Genomic DNA, 20,593 nt, shown 5'->3' with positions numbered 1-20,593 from the left:
TGCTCCAGTTTCTCCCTTCTCAAATATTTCCATTAATTCTAATTTTTATTTTAATGTAAACACGTTTCTTTCATTTCTCCATCACTTCTTTTACAGATTTCTTTGAACTTTTGTTGACACTTACATGCCAATTAACATAAAAAAACTTTGTTTGTTTTTCACTTACACAGAGCAGGCTGACTGCTAAGAATGGGAATGGTACTCTGTTATCATGTGGCTGTCTTTTTTTTAAAAAAAAAAAAATCACTTATTTGTTACACAGCGAGTCATTTATTGGTGTTTGCTGGACAATACTGTTGGTCATTTCACTGATATGTACAATGGGCAACTCATTATTCAAATTTATATTAAATAAATCCAACAAAAAATTAAATTATTTTTCATTCTAGTTATTTGTGTTTTGGTAATTTTCTTGTTTATAACAAAGTCAGTTTGTTGCACAGCTGTACATGCTATCATTTCATTTCTCCATGTTACTGAACACAGGAAGCAAACTACTCATCCGCATAATCATATTAATCATTAAGACAGTAAGACAAGTCATTTAACGACAGAGTGTATACTACACCCATCAAAAAAAGCTTTGCTTCACCTCAGTTCCGAGAGTTCTGAAACCTGTACAGAACATTGGAATAGAGATCAACATAAGCATCGTTTCCGTCCTTTTTATTGCTCATGAACACCTTACATTGCATGTTGTACCACCATACAGCGAGATCTTCAGTGGTGGTGGTCCAGATTGCTGTACACACCAGTACCTCTAATACCCAGTAGCACGTACTCTTGAATTGATGCATGCCTGTATTCGTTGTGGCATACTATCCACAAGTTCATCAAGGAACTGTTGGTCCAAATTGTCCCACTCCTCAATGGCGATTCAGCGTAGATCCCTCAATGGTTGGTAGGTGATGTCGTCTGTAAACAGCCCTTTTCAGTGTGTCCCAGGCATGTTTGATAGGGTTCATGTCTGGAGAACATGCTGGCCACTCTAGTCGAACGATGTCATTGTCCTGAAGGAAGTCATTCACAAGATTCGCACAATAGGGGCATGAATTGTCATCCGTGAAGATAAATGCCTCACCAATATGCTGCCGATATTGTTGCACTATCGGTTGGAGGGTTGCATTCATGTATCATACAGTGGTTACGGTGCCTTCCATGACCACCTATGGCATTCATCGGCTCCACATAATGCCATCCCAAAACAGCAGGGAACCTCCATATTGCTGCACTCGCTGGACAATGTGTGTAAGGTGTTCAGCCTGACCAGGTTGCCTCCAAACACGTCTCCGATGATTGTCTGGTTGAAGGCATATGCGACACTCATCGGTGAAGAGAACATGGTGCCAATCCTGAGTGGTCTATTCGGCATGTTGCTGGGCCCATCTGTACTGTGCTGCATGGTGTCGTGGTTGCAAAGATGGGCCTCACCATGGATGCCGGGAGTGAAGTTGCGCATCATGCAGACTATTGTGGCTGCATGAAAAGCATTATTCAATATGGTGGCCTTGCTGTCAGGTTTCCTGTGAGCCATAATCTGAAGGTAGCTGTCATCCACTACAGTAGTAGGCCTTGGGTGGCCTGAGCGAGGCATGTCATCGACAGTTCCTATCTCTCTATATCTCCCCCATGTCCGAACAACATCGCTTTGGTTCACTCCGAGATGCCTGGACACTTCCCTTGTTGAGAGCACTTCCTGTCACAAAGTAAAAGTGCGTACATGATCGAACTGCAGTATTGGCCATCTAGGCATGATTAAATTACAGACAACACGAGCCGTGTATCTCCTTCCTAGTGGAATGACTGGAACTGCTCAGTTGTTGGACCCCCTCTGTCTAATAGGTGCTGCTACATGTATGGTAGTTTACATCTCTGAGCAGGTTTAGTGACATCTAGAACAGTTAAAAGGGACTGTGTCTGTGATACAATATTGACAGTCAACATCTATCTTCAGGAGTTCTGGGAACTGGGGTGATGCAAAATTTTTTGATGTGAGTATCCAGATCTAAAATGGGGGTAGATAGGCAAAAGTTACTGAAAATGCCTTACTATATAGACAGCAGTACCATGTATAAATGAGGCTACCAAGAACAAAGAAAAAACTATTCAGAAAATTCTGCTGATGTTAAATGAGGCACTTCTTTTTACGGGGAATAGAAATTTGCTGTCATTCTGCTGAGATAATATTTGTTGAAGTTTTACTTTTTGTGCAAAACAATTGTTGGAAGTTATTGATAAACAATCAAAAAGTATAAGAATACCTGGAAAGCCAAAAAAATTCATGAGAATTATATAAATTTGTCTATCAACTGGGCTTAGAATCACTCAGAGATCACGTGTTAATAAGTTCACCAGTGCTCGAACAGTCCACGGGTGTACTGCTGGTCCACAGTGTCCAACGGGCACAATATTTCAGCGATCAGACATGTCACCATTATCAGGTGTGCTGATGAACTGGTCTACTGAGGGTGGGTGGCCATCTTAAATACCCTCACCTCGCGAGGCATTCTCTCCGCGGTCCGCGCCCACACGTCAACCGTCGGTGAGATGCTGGCATCAGCCTCTGTGGTGGCATTGGTGCACTTGCCTCATCCACCCTTGTTGCCTGTTTGTTCCCTTTGCTGAGTGTCTTTTTAATTAGACTCAATTATGGTTCCCATACCCTGCCGAGGTTGTAGCCGCAATCTCAATTGATGAATCTGTCCCTGGTATGAATTTCTATAGCCTCTCTAACAATGCTGTCCCAGTATTTAGATGTCTGTGCCAAGACCCTGGTATGTTGGTAGTCCATTTCATGATTTTCAGACAAACAGTGCTCTGTGACCGATGACTTGTGGGGGTACCGAAGTCGAGTGTGCGTCTGATGTTCTTGCCAATGATCTTCAATGGTGCGTATTGTCTAGCCAATATAAGTCTTTCCACATTGAGACAAAATCAGGTATATGCCAGCCTTCCGCAAACTGAGATCATGTTTGACACTTCCCAATAATCCTTGCATTTTATTTGATGGGCAAAAGACAGTTTCTACTCGGTGTTTCCTCAATATTCGTCCTGTTTTCCCTGAGAGTGTGCCAGTATATGGCATATAGGCAGTGGCTATCTCTTTCTCCATGACTTCTCCATCTCCACATGCTGTACTGTAGAGGTGGGGAGGAAGAAGATTACCATTCCTGGATGTCACGGTCAAAAAAAGAGTGGATGGCACCCTGGGCCTCTGGGTATACAGGAAGAAAATGCACACTGACCTGTATTTGCAAGCGGATAGCTGCCACCTCCCTGTGCAGGAATGGGGTGCTAAAAACACTGGTGCACAGGGTGCGCACCATCTCTGATGCTGAGAGTCTGCCCCAAGAACTGCAAGACCTCAAAACTGTATTCCAGAAAAAGCGGTACTCGGGATGGCAGATAGACGCGCTCTCCACCCCACCTCTACAGTACAGCGTGTGGATATGGAAGAAATCGTGGAGAAAGAGACAGCCATTGCCTATATACCATATACTGACCCACTATTGGGGAAAATGGATGAATATTGAGGAAACACTGAGTAGGGATTGTCTTTTGCCCTCCAAATAAAATACGAGCATTATTGGGAAGTGTCAGAGACAATCTCAGTTTGCGGGAGGATGGCATATACCAGATTCTGTGTCAATGTGGAAAGACTTATATTGGACAGACAGAGCGCATCATTCAAGATCATTGCTGAGAACAAGTCGGCAGTCGCAGAGCACTGTTTGTCCGAAAATCACGAAATGGACTACCAACATACCAGGGTCTTGGCACAGACATCTAAATACTGGGACAGCATCATTAGAGAGGCTACGGAAATTCATACCAGGGACGGACTCATCAACTGAGATTGCAGCTACAACCTCAGCAGGGCATGGGAACCAGCATTGAGTCTAATTTAAAAGATGCTCAGCAAAGGAAATGAATGGGCGACTAGGGTGGATGAGACAATTACACCGACACCATGACAGATGCCGATGCCAGCATCTCACCAACCGCTCACGTGCGGGCGCAGACCGAGGAGAGAATGCCTCGATAGGGGAGGGGATTTAAGACGGCCACCCGTCCTCGGGAGCCCAGTTTGTCAGCACACCTGACGATGGTGACATGTCTGATCACTGAAATATTGTTCCCCTTGGACACTATGGACTAGCAGTAAACCCATGGACTGTTTGAGCAAGAAATACCCTGGGAAAAACTGAAGAATCACAAGATCATCAGTGTTTGCTAATGTTATTCAAAAGGCTTTGTATGTATGGATAACTGATCATTTAATTTCACATAATTTGCTGTCAAATGTACACTTCAGTTTTAGAAGTGGTTTAACAACTGAAAATGCTGTATTCTCTTTTCTCTGTGAGGTATTGGATGGATTAAAGAGAAGGTTTTGAAAGCTAGGCATCTTTTTTGATTTACCTAAGGTGTTTGATTGTGTTGACCACAAAATATTGCTCAAGAAGTTGGACCATTATGGAGTACCAAGAGTAACTCACAATTTGTTCACCTCTTACTTTAACAACAGATAGCAAAAGGTCATTATCCACACTGTTGAGCAAGGCTATGATCTGGGGTCTGAGTGAGGCATGATCTATGTTGGCCACTCCAGTTCCTTGTGTATATAAATGATTTGTCCTCTAGTATTACAGGTAATTCTAAAATATTTCTGTTTGCTGATGGCACTAGCATGGTAGTAAAGCATGTTGTGTACTGTTTCAAGTAGTGCCATTCACGACATAAGTTCATGCCTCGTAGAAAAGAAACTGACACTAAATAACAGAAAGGTTCAGTTTTTTACAGTTTCTAACACACAATGCAACAAAATTGACATTTTAATTTCACAGAATGAGTGCACGATTAGTGAAACAGAACAGTTCAAATTTCTAGGTGTTCAGATAGATAGTAATCTGTCGTGGAAAGCCCACATTCAGGATCTTGTTCAAAGACTTAATGCTGCCATTGTTACTAATTGAATGTTATCTGAAGTAAGTGATAGTTTGACACAAAAAGTAGTGTACCTTGCTTATTTTCATTCACTTATGATGCATGGTATTATGTTTTGGGGTAACTCTTGTATTCTCAAAGGGTATTTTTGGCTTAGAAATGGACAGTTCAGGCAATAAGTGATGTAAGTTCACAAAGCTCTTGTCAACCCCTGTTCATTAGTCTGGGTATTCTGGCATTGGCCTTAAACAATATCAGCTTATTCCCAAGTACTAGTAGCTTTCAGTCAGTTAATTCTTGGCAGAAATCCAGTATGCCTCCATATTGTATTTCCTTGACTCTTGTGCAGAAAGATGAGCAGCATACTGCTGCATCCATTTTCAGTAAGCTGCCACAAGAATTCAAAAATTTTAGCAGTAATCCACGTGCTTTCAAATCAAAGCTGAAGACCTCCATCATGGGTTCACTGCTTCTATTCTGTCGATGAGTTGCTTGAAAAATGAAGCTGATTTCTGTGTTATATTGTTGACTGAGTTTATGAAAACTTCTGGCTTGTCATTTTTTCAGTTCATAAACATTTTATTTTATCTGTTATTACTTTTATGTTGTAATTGCATGTACTGCCATGTTTCATGACCTTGGAGATTTGCACCTCAGTTTGATCTTATGGAACTACACCTGTAAAATAAAAAATTTTAAAAATCAATAAAGACAATCAAAGGACTGCTTTTATCAAGTTCTTACTTCATTGTTGCATGTGTTAGTAGTTTGGTAATGGTAGAAAAAGTAGCTGGTACAATTCCTAGAGAAAAACTATATACATTTCGTTTGGAACATGTTTAAAGATATCAGACAGAGAGAGAGAGAGCAGAATTTGGTGCCCTGTAGGGATTCAGAACTGTAGATCATATTAGATTCAGTTTTCATTCCATAGACCCAAAAATGAAATGATTCTCATGGGTGTGGGACAAGTCAGAAAGTATAACAAAAAAAAAAAAAACATCTGAATATAATACTCACTATCTTGATCATTTGTCAGGACATTGTCAAAATAGGTGAACACATTGCAGTAAACTGGAACTACTAATATTTACAGAATTAATACTCTGTCATACTGAAACATTGTTATGCACTATTAATAAATTTATCATACACCAAATACCTAATCTTGACTGTTGTGACCAAGTGCTGTCAAAGCTGAAATCTAGCAGACATTTTTATTTAACCTGGTCTAACAGTCCCTGTTAAGATATTCATCTATAGAGTAGAAGGAGTTGCCTATCAAAAAGTTTTTCAAACTCTGTTTAAACTGTGTTTTATGTTAACCAAGTTTTTTTATGGTTGCTGGCAATTTATTGAAAATGTGTGTTCCTGAATAATGGACGCCTTTTTGGGCCAAGGTAAGCGCTTTTAGGTGTTTATGTAAATTGTTCTTATTCCTAGTATTGATACTATGTATTGAGCTATTTGTTGGAAATAGCGGTGTATTACTTACAACAAATTTCATTAAGGAAAAAATACACTGGGAATCAGTGATTAGAATACAAAGTTCCTTGAACAGGTTTCTACATGATGTTCTTGAATTTACACCTCAAATGAGTCTCATTGCCTGCTTCTGCGAGCTGAAAGCTTTTGCTCGCTTTTGCGAGTTACGCCACAATACAATCCCATATGATATAATAGAATGAAAGTATGCAAGTGGTTCCCCCCCCCCCCCCCCCCCCCCCCTGCATCTGACATCATTGTCACTGCAGATACAGACCTGTTTAGCTGCTTCAGCAGTTCTGTTGTATGCCCTTCCCAACTGAATTTAATATCAAGTACTTGAGTACTAACTCTGTACTTGAGTAGCTACTTATTGTAATGTTTGTATCATCTGCAAATGAAACGAACTTAGTATCTAGCAGCCTAACAGATGAAGAAGCAATGGCCCCAAGATGTAACCTTGAGGAACACCATATGTAATTTATTCCCAAACAGATGATATTAACGAAGTCACATTTTCAGATCATTCTGCAATATAACAAACTGTAGAAAGTTCATCAGTCTGCACTTACACAACACAATGAAATGGAAAACAGATATTGATACTAACAAAGATTAGTGCAGAGAATCTTAAATAATAAGGTGCCCTTTAATCAGAAGACATTTAGTTGTACCACTATTCTTTCATTAACTGTTTAATTGAATGATAGTATCACATTGACTGGGGCAATGGAAGCTCTATGAAAAGGTAGATAGATTCAAATAAGAGTTACATCTTGTACTGAAAAACCAGTACTACTCTTAGTGTTACTAAAAACAATTGTGCATGCTCCATTTATTGTAATATTGGCTTATATTCATTCTTATTTTGGTTTTTATTTCTTATAATGCAATAATTTATTAACTAAGTCATCATTTCATCGTAATCTGTACATCCCATGAAGAAGGAGAACCTTCAGGGTTGTGGAGCGAGTCAAGATATACATTAATGAGAGACAAAGACATCATAGAGAATTAATCTGTTTAATGTAGTAACAATCAACTATTGCAACTCTGATTAATGCTATTCACACTTACAGCATCTAAATATAATAGAGTAAATTAGTTTTAAAACATCTACTGCGAAAAAAAAAAGGCTGCTACCTCACTAGTTCTATTGTGTTGCTTCTAACTTAGTATTTAGTTGATTGCAATGGTATTTTTCATATTTTTATTTTTATAATTGTGAGTTGTATTTACAGTATATTATTACTTGTTATACAATTTTATAACAAACATTGCTACTTGCCCCTTAGTTAACAGAAATTTTATAGCCCTGAATCTAGAAATTCAGATAATTTGTAGAAAGAGTGGCTTGTAGAAAGAGAGACCAATGAATATATTTTAATTTTGTTTTGAACTGGTGTGTGTTCCCAAATCTCTTACAGATAAACATTTTGTGAATCAACCATTTCCATTTTAATTTAACAGTATGTTAAATGAACCAATACATCTATGACTGCTTAAAATTAATGATCGGTTTTATTTTTCTGCAGAAAACAAGATATCACCGTTCCCAGTGTTTTGATTTTAGAGGAGGATATGCCTTCCCAAAGACAACATGTTTTGGCATTGGGAAAGAACCTCTTGATGTGGATTCAGTAGCATTCTTGAAAGATGATGACACTATCAAGTAAAGTAAAAGATCACAATTTAATAGATGATATGTTGCATATTTTTGAAGACAAAAAAAGATTTGTTGCATTTGATGTTCAATAATTTTAATATGAGTTCCTTCTTAATGTATTTTGTAAACTGTTCATTATGTGTTCAATGTTCCTATCGAGCAGTTACATATATTTCTGTAGTTGGAAATACAAGTATCAAATATGCTATGGTAATTTTTGGCATCATTACCTGTTAACCTGCAGTAAATCCGATACCTTTTTGTAGACTTCTGCTTTGTCAATCGGTGATTTCCAGTTGATGTGCCCATTCCCAAGACATGATAAATGTAATTATAAGTATTTCCCATTGCCAGCATTTTGGGAATTCAATGGAAAGTTGTGTAAGGCTTGGATAATTCCATTATAAGAAATGTGAAGTTCCCCAATTCTGGGTAAAGGAAAAGTAATAATGATGGTAAAAAAGAAGAAATGTAAATGAATATAGAAGAAATTGAGTATCAGAGATATGTTGTGTTTCTGTTGTTATGATACGAGAACATGCTAAAGTTGCAGCAAAAGCTTACATGTTAAACATTTTAGCCTGTACATTCTTTGTGAGAGCTGCAAGCTATGTGCTGCAAATCTGTTCTAGTAAAAGCATTCATTGAATTATGAGTAATTCCACTGTTGATGCATCTTTAGCCTGTGCCTTGAAAGAGATTATTGGAAGATCAATGAGAGTTCTAACTTTCACAATACAAATTATACATGTGAAAACCACAAACCAAAATAATAGCCCATTTATGAAAGTCTATAACAAAAATAAAAATAAAAAATCAGATATGAAAGCCTGAAAAATGAATAAATGTGAAGTTCTCTTTCATTGGAAATTTTGATATGGTAAATCTGTCACTTTCTAGATACTGACTGTGCTAGACTGAATTGTGGCTGCTGTTTGACCACATTGCTGTGAATGGCTCAGCCCATGGGGCACATTGCATACATGCCTGATGGCATTTGTCAATTTTAATCTATACTGCCTCTGAGCTGCTATTAATACTGACCATGATGGGAATAGTAAATTCGTACCACCCTCCCCCCCCCCCCCCCCCACACACACACAAGAAATAAGCATGTAGGACAGAAAATTTCCTAGTTCATGCTAATTCCAAAGGATTGGGATGAGGGGGGGGGGGGGGGAGGCAGTAGGAACACCCCACCAACTGATCCAGAACCACTGGCCCAAAGTCAGCCAACCCAGGAAGCATGTCCAATGACTTCAGAGTTGGCAGCACAATGGAGGCAACAGACTGCACCAATAACAAAAGGGTTGAGGGAAGGTTGGGATGGAGGGACTGGTTCTAATAGGATCCCACACTGTGATTCCTTCACCAAACTTCTGAAGAGTGGGGTTATGAAGGCAGATGTTATACTGGGCCCAGGAGACATGGGGCAAAGATGCAAGACACAACTTATGGTGGCGCAATGTCCGGTCTGAGGTTCAGAGGGAGTGGGATGGGTGTGGAGTGCAACTGTGGTCACATCTGGAGCTGGTTGCATTAATAGGTCAGATGAATGTGCCTGGATGTGATGTCAAACAACTGATGCCTCTTGTGGCTGTCAATGATCTCTTGGGTTCAACTTGAATGCCAGCTGAATGCATGTGCCCAGACATAGGTGCACATTCACATTCAGAATTAATGATTCTGCATATGATACTGTACAGTTCTGTTACATGAAATTAAATTTACATGTGAGACCCTGCAGGTAAGCAGTCCATGCTGTGTAAGACTGTCCATGTTGTTTATGACACTGATAAAAATTGCGACAAGGTGTGTTTGATGCATGGTTCGGTTAACAGAGCACAGAGATGATTGACAGACAAAGTACTAGGTTCAAAGAGTGGTTGCAATTTCTGCACCAGTGTATATAAATGTCTACTATAAAACAAGAGCAATACACTTGCTGCCTAAATGCACTTGCTGCCTACCAGAGATACAGTAAGCAGATCAATAGGGCCTAAAGTTCAGAATGATAGACTTCTCAGTTCTCTGAAGACTCACTGAAGGAGTGAGTGATGGTGGAGGCATAACCATGACCACCAGCTACTGTTGCCACTGCTGATATGTGAGCTGTGGGAGAGCTGTTGCTGGTGTAGTTCTTGGTACTATTGCTGTTTTAGTGATAGCTGTTGCTACCAAAATTCCAGAACTTGGGATCTGTGATGCTGGCGCTGGGTGTGAATGCCACTGAAAGCATGCCACTTTTCTGTCCCACTTCACACAAATGTTTAATATGTAAACAAAGCCAAGTTTGTCAAGCACAGAACTCTGAATGAAATTCAGGCACAGAAACAAAAAGTCCATGTATAATGCAGCATCAATATCCATTAAGCAGAATAGCCTGATTGATAATACCTAATGCAATGTACTGTGCTTGACACAGTCATGGCTGCCTGCCTGGCCCACGTGACATGTTATACATGCCTCTAGGGGCATTCATTAGCTGCACTTGCACCTCTCAGTTGCTATCAGAATTTGCCATTGGTAGCGATGTCAAAGACAGTCAAAAATAAAGATGGATAGAGGATGGAAAATTAGATGCGAAATGAACAGTGCAGTTAAAAACTGAAAAAGAGGTTTTTTTAAAGAAAAATTTTGACCATGGTATAGAGTGTTTTATGCTATCATTATCATCAGCATCATTGTCATCTTCATCATCTGAAAGAGCTTTTATGTAATCACTTGACACAATACAAGACACCTGATTTGTTTTCCATGTAGTACAATACACTCAATAGTAACTTACTAACCAGAATAAATGATTTCCATTTGTAGGTGTGATCCAGTGTTAACATATGGCATCTTAAAAAGACCAGTTTTTCCTTCATTCCATCCACATTTTGAAATTTATGATAAAAAGGCTCTTAATTTTAAAGCTTACTTCAAACAATCTGTTTTTGAGTCACCAGTGGAACATTATCGTGTAAGGCATGTCAACATTGTCTATTTTCTTGAGAATGATACAATCACTGTCATGGAACCAGCAACTGAAGTAAGTATTGCTTATTTAATTTGATATTGTAATTATTCATAGTTCCATTTCATTAAAATGTCATTGGTTTCGTGGAAAAGCATAAGCACTTATCTATGTGTTTGATGTTTGTGTTTTGATACATTTTGAGTGTGCTGCTTGTGACATAAAGATTACTGCATGCAAAGTTTTAACTGAATTATTTTGTGTACAGACAAGAGGATGTAGCCTAATTTAACAGCTGATCTGGCCTCTACTTTAGCTGACAATGAGACAAATGTGCTGTAGCTTTTAAGATTTTGTGAGACGTCTGACTCACCCCCTAATCTTTTAGGGAAAAGTTTTTAATGTGTCACCAGGGCGAGTGGCTCATCCTGGATTTTTGTAAGTGATCAACCAACTACACTTTCTTGTGCCCTTTTTTTAACTTTTATCCTACCATTCAGTTAAAATTTTAATAATACATGTTTAACATTGATTAAGTTATAAATTTTATATTTCTGAAGATTGGGTATGAGTAAGCACGTGAAAGTGAGTGAAAATGAAGAGAGTGATTTTAATTTTAAGTGTCATTATATTTTAGGCATTTTTAGTATTAACTGTTTTAAGCACATTTATCTCATATTTGTTTTAGTAAGAGCACTAATTACATTGCTATTGAGCACACACATGTGTGCACATTTGTGTTGCCACGTACAGATACGCTACATAACATTAAGTTGCTAATGGTCTGAGAGTAGCACCCTTCTCCCTCCTTATACCTCACCTACAACTTAACTGAACTGTCCATCAAATACATATCAGGTCTTGATTTCCTCCCTGGTCTCAGTTTTCATCAGACTTTGTGCTCACCTGCCTCTCTGCTTTATTCCTACAACTTTTCCTGCACTGCCATCATATCAATTAGTTTCATACTGGCATGACCTTTAGTTGTGTTAATTATCTCTGTGTTCATTTGAGGTAAAGTGAAAAGATTTTGAGTTTGGCACAGAATTGAAATTGCTATCAATGATATTTTGTTTTTATGCTAGTATGTGCTACACAATTTATCTGAGGTTTTCATTTTTCACTTGAACATACATCCTAAGTTGATGAAGATTTTTTAGGAGTTTGGGTTTGGCATAGAATTGAAATTGCTATCAATGATATTTTGTTTTTATGCTAGTATGTGCTACACAATTTATCTGAGTTTTTCATTTTTCACTTGAACATACATCCTAAGTTGATGAAGATTTTTTAGGAGTCTGTTCCTTCATATTCAACAGTGAAAAATTGAATTAAAATTTGGTTATACTTTCTCTTCATATGATCCATCTAGAAGATGTCTCAAAAATGCAACACAGGTGGACACAAAAAGAAAGTTCCCCATATTAGGTAACCAGTGATTATATGAAACAGCTGATACTACAGACCTATCAGAAGAAAGAATACAGAAAATTTTGCTTAAGCTTTGAGCAGAGTGGATTCCACATTTGCTGAGTTGTGACCAAAGGCAGGTAAAGACATATTACTCAGATATTCTTGGAGTATTGTAAAAATATCCAACCTTTTTTGTGGATTGATTTGTATTCTTGATGAGACATGGATCTATTGCTTTGGACCAAAAATGGAACAGCAGTCAAAGCAATGGATGGAACTGGTGGCTCTGCATCACAACAGACAAAGTAAATTTAATCTACAGAACAAATTACGGGCAGTGTTATTCCAGAAGCATCTTTCATCCTGATAACCTTGCAGAGGGTAAAAGCAATGAGTCGCAGACACTATGCAGGTCTTTTGAAGCAACTAAAAGTAAGTAATGTTTGGGAAGAGACTAGGAGTTTGGAAGGAAAAATGAGGAGCATTTTGTTTTAAAGTAAATAAATGTAGATTTTTGTAGTTACAAATTGAGCTTGCTGCCATGCATGACCTGTTGAAACGGTTTGGTTAAAATCCACTGTTATCTGTGTCATGAAAAACTATGAGGTATTGTAAAACTCAGTATTTGCTCTCAGTCAATTAAAACAAAAGTTGATAAATACAAATTGTGCTCAGCATCTGAGAGACCTGAAGAGAAAATAACAATGTAGGACTCAATAACCATGTAGGATGTCGATAAAAATGTAGAACATCATTGTCAATGATAATGTGAGATAGTTTTATGTAAAGTAAAGAACATAAAATGTGGGCAGGCACTTGCCACCAGAACAAATAATAGAAATTAGTGGTTTACACAACAACTTTAACTTCTGATTATTGCTCAGCTCAAGCCACCTTCATCAAAGACAAGTTTGCACTAGAAGAATATGTTGTTAAGCTATTAAATAGAGGTTAGTATGGAGTGATTCAGGAAATGGTATACATGTAACTTAGGGCTCAGGTTGCAGGATGTCCAGGTTGAAAGTGAAGGAATCCAAGAAGCTCAACAACAAGAAGAAAATACCAGCCATTGCCTGTTCACATTGGCTACCAGATATTGGTGAACCCAAAAGCATTAGAAAGAAAAGAATACAGAGCAGCTGACCTAACTTACGATGATATCATAGTTTTTCACCATCATGTGAATAGCTAATACAAAATGGATCACAATAAATTATTACTAAAATATATTGTAATCAGATCACCAAAATGAAGGAATATCAAGAAAGAAGTAAAAATGAAGACTACTGTTTCAATAAATATCAGCATAAGAAAAAAAAAATTGCCAGAAAGTACGTGTATGTGTTGCAACTTAAAAGGAAGATCAAAGATGTCCAAAGAAAGACTCTCAAATCTGGCCAGTAATTTTGTGAAATAGGGAAGATACCAACTAAAAACCAAGGGGGAGACCATAGCACTACAAGAAGATAAGAGGTTACACTAGCTACAAAGAATGACATCAAAACATAGAGATGTAGGGAGAGTTATTATTCAAGAAAAAAGTCCAGCATCTGAACTGAAAGCAGCAAAAATGTGGACACATTTCTGTAAATAAAAGGAAATCATCAGGCCTTCCTACTTGCTCTTTATTGAAGTACAAACATACATTATATCACTACTTTAACTTGTCATTTAAAACTCCCCAAACAGATACTTGCACAACAAGCCGGAATGGTGTAATGAAACTAGAAAAGGAACAAGATCTGGAGGAAAAGAATCAATCAATAAAACCACAGGTTGCCAAACTCCGCACAAAAAAGTTCTATGCAATAATGAAGGAGGAAAATTAAAAAGTGATAAAAGTATTTATTGATATACGGCAGTATCACCCAACAACAGAGCTCTCTGTAGCTGACGTATTCTATCCAAGACAGGTTTGGCTATACAATATGTGCGTTATGATTCATTCACTAGTACAGACAAAGGAAAGATTGCTTTTTACACATGGCTCAAAACAGAAGGACCAAAAGGATGCAACCAAGTAGCCTCTGCCCAGTTGGATTTTCTCAGAAACTTTGAGATGTCCCAGCCAGAAAATATTCCAAATGAAATTCATTTATTCCCTGAATCCTGTATCAAACAAAATAAAAATACAGTAATGAAGTGCACACTAATGGCCTTCATGGTAGGAAGCAGCAAATTTAAGAAGCTGGTACATCATTTCCCCTTTTGTGGTCACAACCGTAATCCTGACAGTGTGTCTGACAGAGTGGATAAAGACTACCAGAAAAAGGAAGGTATTCTTTAAATGATACTATAAAGTGTTAGAACAACATGATATCATCACGATACTAAATTTAGACTTGGAAGCATACGATCCAGTGCACCGTAAGTTCTATGAACTAAGATGCTTGTAAAAATAACTGCTCAGCAGGTGATGGCTTATGGAAAGTCTAAAAAGAAGGTATTATTGTCAGTATCAGACACTTATAGTGGACGTCCTGTAGAGGGTGAGGTACAGAAATCCAGAAACTGCAGTCAGGAAGTGAGCAAAGAAAAAGAAGAACATGCTCAGCAACATATGAGGCATTTTAACATACCACAAGGAGCAGAAGGGTTCTATAAGGACATTGTTGAAAGTGGTCAATATATTTCCACTTTAGTGTTGTTGTAACCAGTATTTTGTGCAGTATTTCAATAACATTTCTTACTATTTTGCTCTTCTGCTTATCAAACACACATGGAAAAGTATGATACTAATGTGTTGTATTGTAATACATTATTGTATTTCTATGCTAAACAAATACTAAAGTAGCATTCTTTGTAATTACTGTTGATGATGAAAAAGAAACTGAAAAAAATCATTTGAAATGTGTATGTTACCAAAATTTTAATTTGCATCTTTCCGTTTTTCCACTTTTGAAAAACTTGGAAATTTTGTCACTCTATTCTGATATAAAAAATGAAAATTTTATAAAAGTCAAACACTTAATCAGAATCACTTGTACAAAAGCAGTGTATATGTTAAATTATCAATTATTATATTGTGTATTTTATTATATATTATATAATTAGTACTAGCTATACACAACAACACGTTGCTGTGGCTTAGTCTGATTAAATGGAAAATAAAGAAAACCCTTTATCTGTCCACCCCTCCCCATCCTCTCTCTCTCTCTCTCTCTCTCTCTCTCTCTCTCTCTCTCTCTCCACTCTCCATCTCATTCTGCCCCCTCTCTCCCCCTTTCTGTCATCATCACCTCTTACCCTCTTATTTTGTTCATCTTCTTCTCCCTTCCCTCTCCATCTTCTGCTGTCCCTTCTCTCTGCCCAACACCTCTTGCCCCCTTTCTGAATCCACTTTCTCATCCAACCCTCTCTTTCCATATCCTCTTCCTCTTCTTTCTGTACATCTCCTCCCTTCTGCTTTCTGTCTCCATTTTCTCCCACTCCTTTATCCATTTTGTCTTTTCCTCTCTCTCTGACCTTGAGCCTTCTTTATAGTGTAGAGCCTCATTGACTGGAGTATAATTGTCCTCAGTAAAGATTCTCACTTTTAACAGACCTCTTCCTAAGATTTCCACAGTCTATAAGTTGTCCTACTCCTTTGTCCACATGGTGACTTCAGGCACTACAGGAAATTCAAATTTATAGTCCAAGGTCGTTAACAAGTACGAACAGTTTGGTACTTAACTCATATTGATGGCTGCGTTGTTGTCTTCATGAAGTCTAGAGGTGATTCCACTGCGATGTTCCCGCGGTTTTCTTTGTGTTTGGATGAGACTAACTGGTTTGTAGGGCGACGTGGTATTTTGATTTTTAGAGAGCAAACATTACATTAGTTTTGCACATCACTATTTAATTCATTTATTCACATTTAACACTTCTACAATAATATGAAATAAGACATTGTTTAACACCACCTCTGTATCACCACCTCCTCGCACCGAGCGGGGTGGCGCAGTGGTTAGACACTGGACTCGCATTCGGGAGGACGACGGTTCAATCCCGCGTCCAGCCATCCTGATTTAGGTTTTCCGTGATTTCCCTAAATCGCTCCAGGCAAATGCCGGGATGGTTCCTCTGACAGGGCACGGCCGACTTCCTTCCCCATCCTTCCCTAATCCGATGAGACCGATGACCACGCTGTCTGGTCTCCTTCCCCAAACCAACCAACCGACCAATCACCACCTCCTCCAACCCACGCTCCCGATCCAAAGACTGCCATCACCTCTTCCAAAGGTCCACCTCCTTCCCACTTGACCAAAGATAACTGTCTCTTAGTTGTTAAACTCACAGTCAAAGTCTATATTTACATAAAACATTACACGTAAAGAAATTACTGACATACATGATTTTGCGTTCTGTTATAATACCCCCCCCCCCCTCCCCCCCCCCCCCCCCCCCACACACACACACACAAGTCCATGCATGCCATGCATGGGATTGTGTGTCACTATGGAATAAAATATATCTAATACACACATCATAATAAAATTTCCAGTTCCGAAAGTTAGTAATAAAATTGGTTTCCCAAGTGATCTTAGTTATATATATAGACTTTCCATGATACACAATTTGAAGGTTACATTGGCTGTATTGAGTAATAAGTGTAATGAACTTATAGCTAACAATAAAATATGGCACTTTATATTTAATTGATCATGGTAGCTGCAGAGCCGTGTTAAGATGGGCACATAATTATACAGTATATGTATAAACTCAAGTTTACTTCAATACTGACTTAATGCATTTTAGTTAAACTCACTCTTCTGATAGCAGGAAACATTGTCAGTGGTTTCTTTAGAATATATTAAGTGAACTGTTTCAATGAAATACCTTATGGTATGGCTTGTGCCCAAAACAACCATTAAATCTAAAGACATCATTATTCTAAAATAAACAGGTTCTTTTAACCACATACATAAAATGGACATAGTTCAAAATATTGTAATACTTGTACACAGTGTTAAATGGTTGTCTCTAAGGGAAAATTCATGTAGATGTGATGCATGTAATCACATGGTGAATCCAGTGCAAATTCAATTATGTGTGATCAGCACTGTATTTTCAGAGTCAGATTGGTTTACCTATTTATGATTTAATGTTTCCTTTATAATAAGGTAGCTTCTTTATAGGATTGTGTCTTTATCATTGCAGTATTCTCACATTGTATATCTATGTCTGCTTTGTAGGTCAAATTTTGACATTGTGTAAGATTGTTAGTATTTATACCTTAACTTTACATCATTATTAAACAGTGTTTCATTTTGATTTACTCTCCTGTGCTCAAATAGCATACTGCCATGAATATAAATTATTTCAAATTGTGTAATAGAGCATGGGATAAATTCCTAACAGCTCTTCATTCACTTTAACATTAAATTATCTAAACTATTACAGAATATTCTCCCACAATATAAACTTCAAAATTAGTATCACATAACCTTCAATCCATCACAAGGGTTTCAAAAGTAACACATCAACATCTGTCTCCATAATGCTCTAAACCTCAATACATTCTTAATTCGCATAAATAAATTTCATGACTACCCACTTTATTTTTAACACACTACAACATACCTGGTCTTTCAAAGCGCACTCTCATAATCTGACAAGTACCTCCAGTTTGCTTTATCCATTAAATAATGTTCCATCTGACATAGCTTACAAATGACAAGATTTTGTCTTCTTACACACAATCATTATTCATATCTTATTACTTTAAAAGTGTCCACATCATTAACTTTGGCTTCTGTTAAGAGACATTACTATGACACTGTAGAATGTTTCATAGTCTGACACACTGATCTCATACCAAATTTAATGAATGGGTATATTAGAGAACAAAGAGAAATTAGTACAAACATAATTCACATTAACACAAAATCTACTTCATACTTTTAGCTGACATAGTATCACACTTTGACATGAAGTTTTCCTTGAATGATAAAACAATAAAGTGATATAGTTGGGCCAGTCAACCAGTTCTTTCCGAGCAGCATTTTACTTATTAATGACTATTTTATGGGTCATGCTTGTAGAGTTTTAACTCTGTAACATTGCACAGTCCAAATAACTTGTTGGATTTTGGGTAGATTAGCCTATAGGCATTAGGTTGCGGGTTTTCCTTGATTTCAAGGGCCTATATAGATGTCAAAAAATTTCTTTATTTCTGGACTCATCAATTTAGATTTTCCTGTGTTTTTACTAAAACCAGATCTCCTGTCCTGAACTGTACTCCTTTACTTCTTGCATCACGTCTCTGTTTTTTTACCTCTCCTTGTCTTTTCATAGTGTTCCTAACAGCTGTCTCTCTTTCCTGGGGTGTCATAGTTTGACAAGGTGGGAAATCAACATTCTCAGAAATCAGATTTGCAGGTCGTCTATTAAACATTACTTCATAAGGTGAAAAACCAGTGGATGAATGCTGTAGGCTGTTCATTATATCCTCGAAGTCAGTAACATTTTCAATCCAATTTAACATGATTTTTACTACAATATGTTCTGCAGAGCCTTCCAATTTCCCTCATGTACCTTTCTGCTGGGTTACTTGGTGGGTGATAAACTGAAATCAAAATATGTCTTATTCCTGTACCTTCAATAAAATTTTTCCATAATTTAGATGTAAACTGTGACCCATTATCAGACGTGATGGCCTGGGGTATACCAACATTTGTGAAATAATGATTCGTCAGCTTGATGATAATTTGTTTACTGGTTGCTCTCTTTAATGGATACAATTATATAAATTTAGAGAAAACATCAACTATAACAAAGATGTAACTGTACCCTCCTCTTGATTTTGGTAATGGTCCATATAAATCAATAGCTGTCAATTCAAGGTTTTTATTTGGTAAAATGTTTTGCATCAGTCCTTTAGATGTTTGGTTGCTCACTTTTACTCTCTGACAACAATCACAGGTTTCAAGTTTTTTCTTCACTCTCCTACTGATATTACAGAAGTATACATTTTCCTGTATGTTCTGTATACATTTTGTTGCTCCGCAGTGTCCGAAGCTTTCATGTATGTAACTGATTAACGTGTCAATGCATTACTCAGGCCAACATAGTTTCCAATTGTCTAAGTTAAGTCTAGGTCTCCTAAACAAAATCCCTTTTTGTACTTTATAATACTGATCTACCTTTTCTCCTCCCTTTTCTCTATATAACTTTTAACCAACTTCCAATTGTGATCATGATTTTGGTTTCTATGAATATCATTACAGATTTTTAGTACTTCAGCTTCATCTTTTACACCCTTTAAGTACATAAGTTTGAACTCTTTCTCCTCTTTTCCATAAGTATTTTCAACATCTGCACCTACTGGTAGTCTGGAAAGGGCATCTGCAATGACATTATGTTTACCCTGAATAAATTTGAGCTCATAGTCAAACTGTTGAAGGAATAAAACCCACCTTGTTATACGGTCATAATCGAGTCTGCACTTCTGAATGTAAGATAGAGCTTTATGGTCAGAGAAGACAATTACCTTGTGCCCTAACAGATAACTTTTAAACCTATTGAATGCCCAGTGGATGGCAAGTAGTTCCTTCTCTGTGACTGTATATGATTTTTCATACTTTTGTAAGACACGGCTAGCAAAAGCAGTAGAATGGTGTTCTAATTTTCCTTCTACTTCTATGTTTTGAAACAAGTGTACCCCTAAAGCTGTCTCACTACTATCTGTCATTATACAGAATGGTATCGACATAACAGGTCTATACAAAATCTGACTTTGGGACAGTTGTTGTTTTATTTCCATGAATGCATCCTGACATTCTTGTGTCCAATCCCAAACAGTATTATTTTTTAGTAAGTTACATAAGCAGTTTGCATTTAAAGCTTGGGTACTAAGAAATTTTCTATAGAATCCAGTGAGACCAAAAAAGGACTTGTTGTTTTTTGTTCTTGGGAGTAGGGAAGTTTACAATGGCTTCAAATTTATCCTTATCAGGTAAGATTCCCTTTTCTGAAATATTATGCCCCAAAAATTTCAGTTCATTAACTCCAAAACAACATTTTTCCAATTTTACAGTCATTCCCCCTTCCCTCAATTTTGACAGACTTGTCTCAGAAGGTTTAGATGATCTTCCCAGGTTTTTCCAGTTACAAGAATGTCATCTACATATACTATTAATTTT

The 20,593-nt window shown here is 37.5% G+C and overlaps 1 protein-coding gene across 1 annotated transcript in view; it reads left to right on the top strand.

Moving 5' to 3' along the window:
- Positions 1-20,593, top strand: part of LOC126457283 (EF-hand domain-containing protein 1-like) — a 185,857-nt gene that overhangs the window by 36,706 nt on the left and 128,558 nt on the right. The window contains exons 2-3 of the mRNA XM_050093451.1: positions 7,968-8,104; positions 10,916-11,132. Coding sequence (XP_049949408.1) covers positions 7,968-8,104; positions 10,916-11,132 — 354 coding nt within the window. The remainder of the gene's footprint in view (positions 1-7,967; positions 8,105-10,915; positions 11,133-20,593) is intronic.

Source organism: Schistocerca serialis, chromosome 2 (assembly GCF_023864345.2).
Source record: "Schistocerca serialis cubense isolate TAMUIC-IGC-003099 chromosome 2, iqSchSeri2.2, whole genome shotgun sequence".
Taxonomy (NCBI): Eukaryota; Metazoa; Arthropoda; class Insecta; order Orthoptera; family Acrididae; genus Schistocerca; species Schistocerca serialis.
This window is presented reverse-complemented; position numbering and strand designations above follow the sequence as displayed.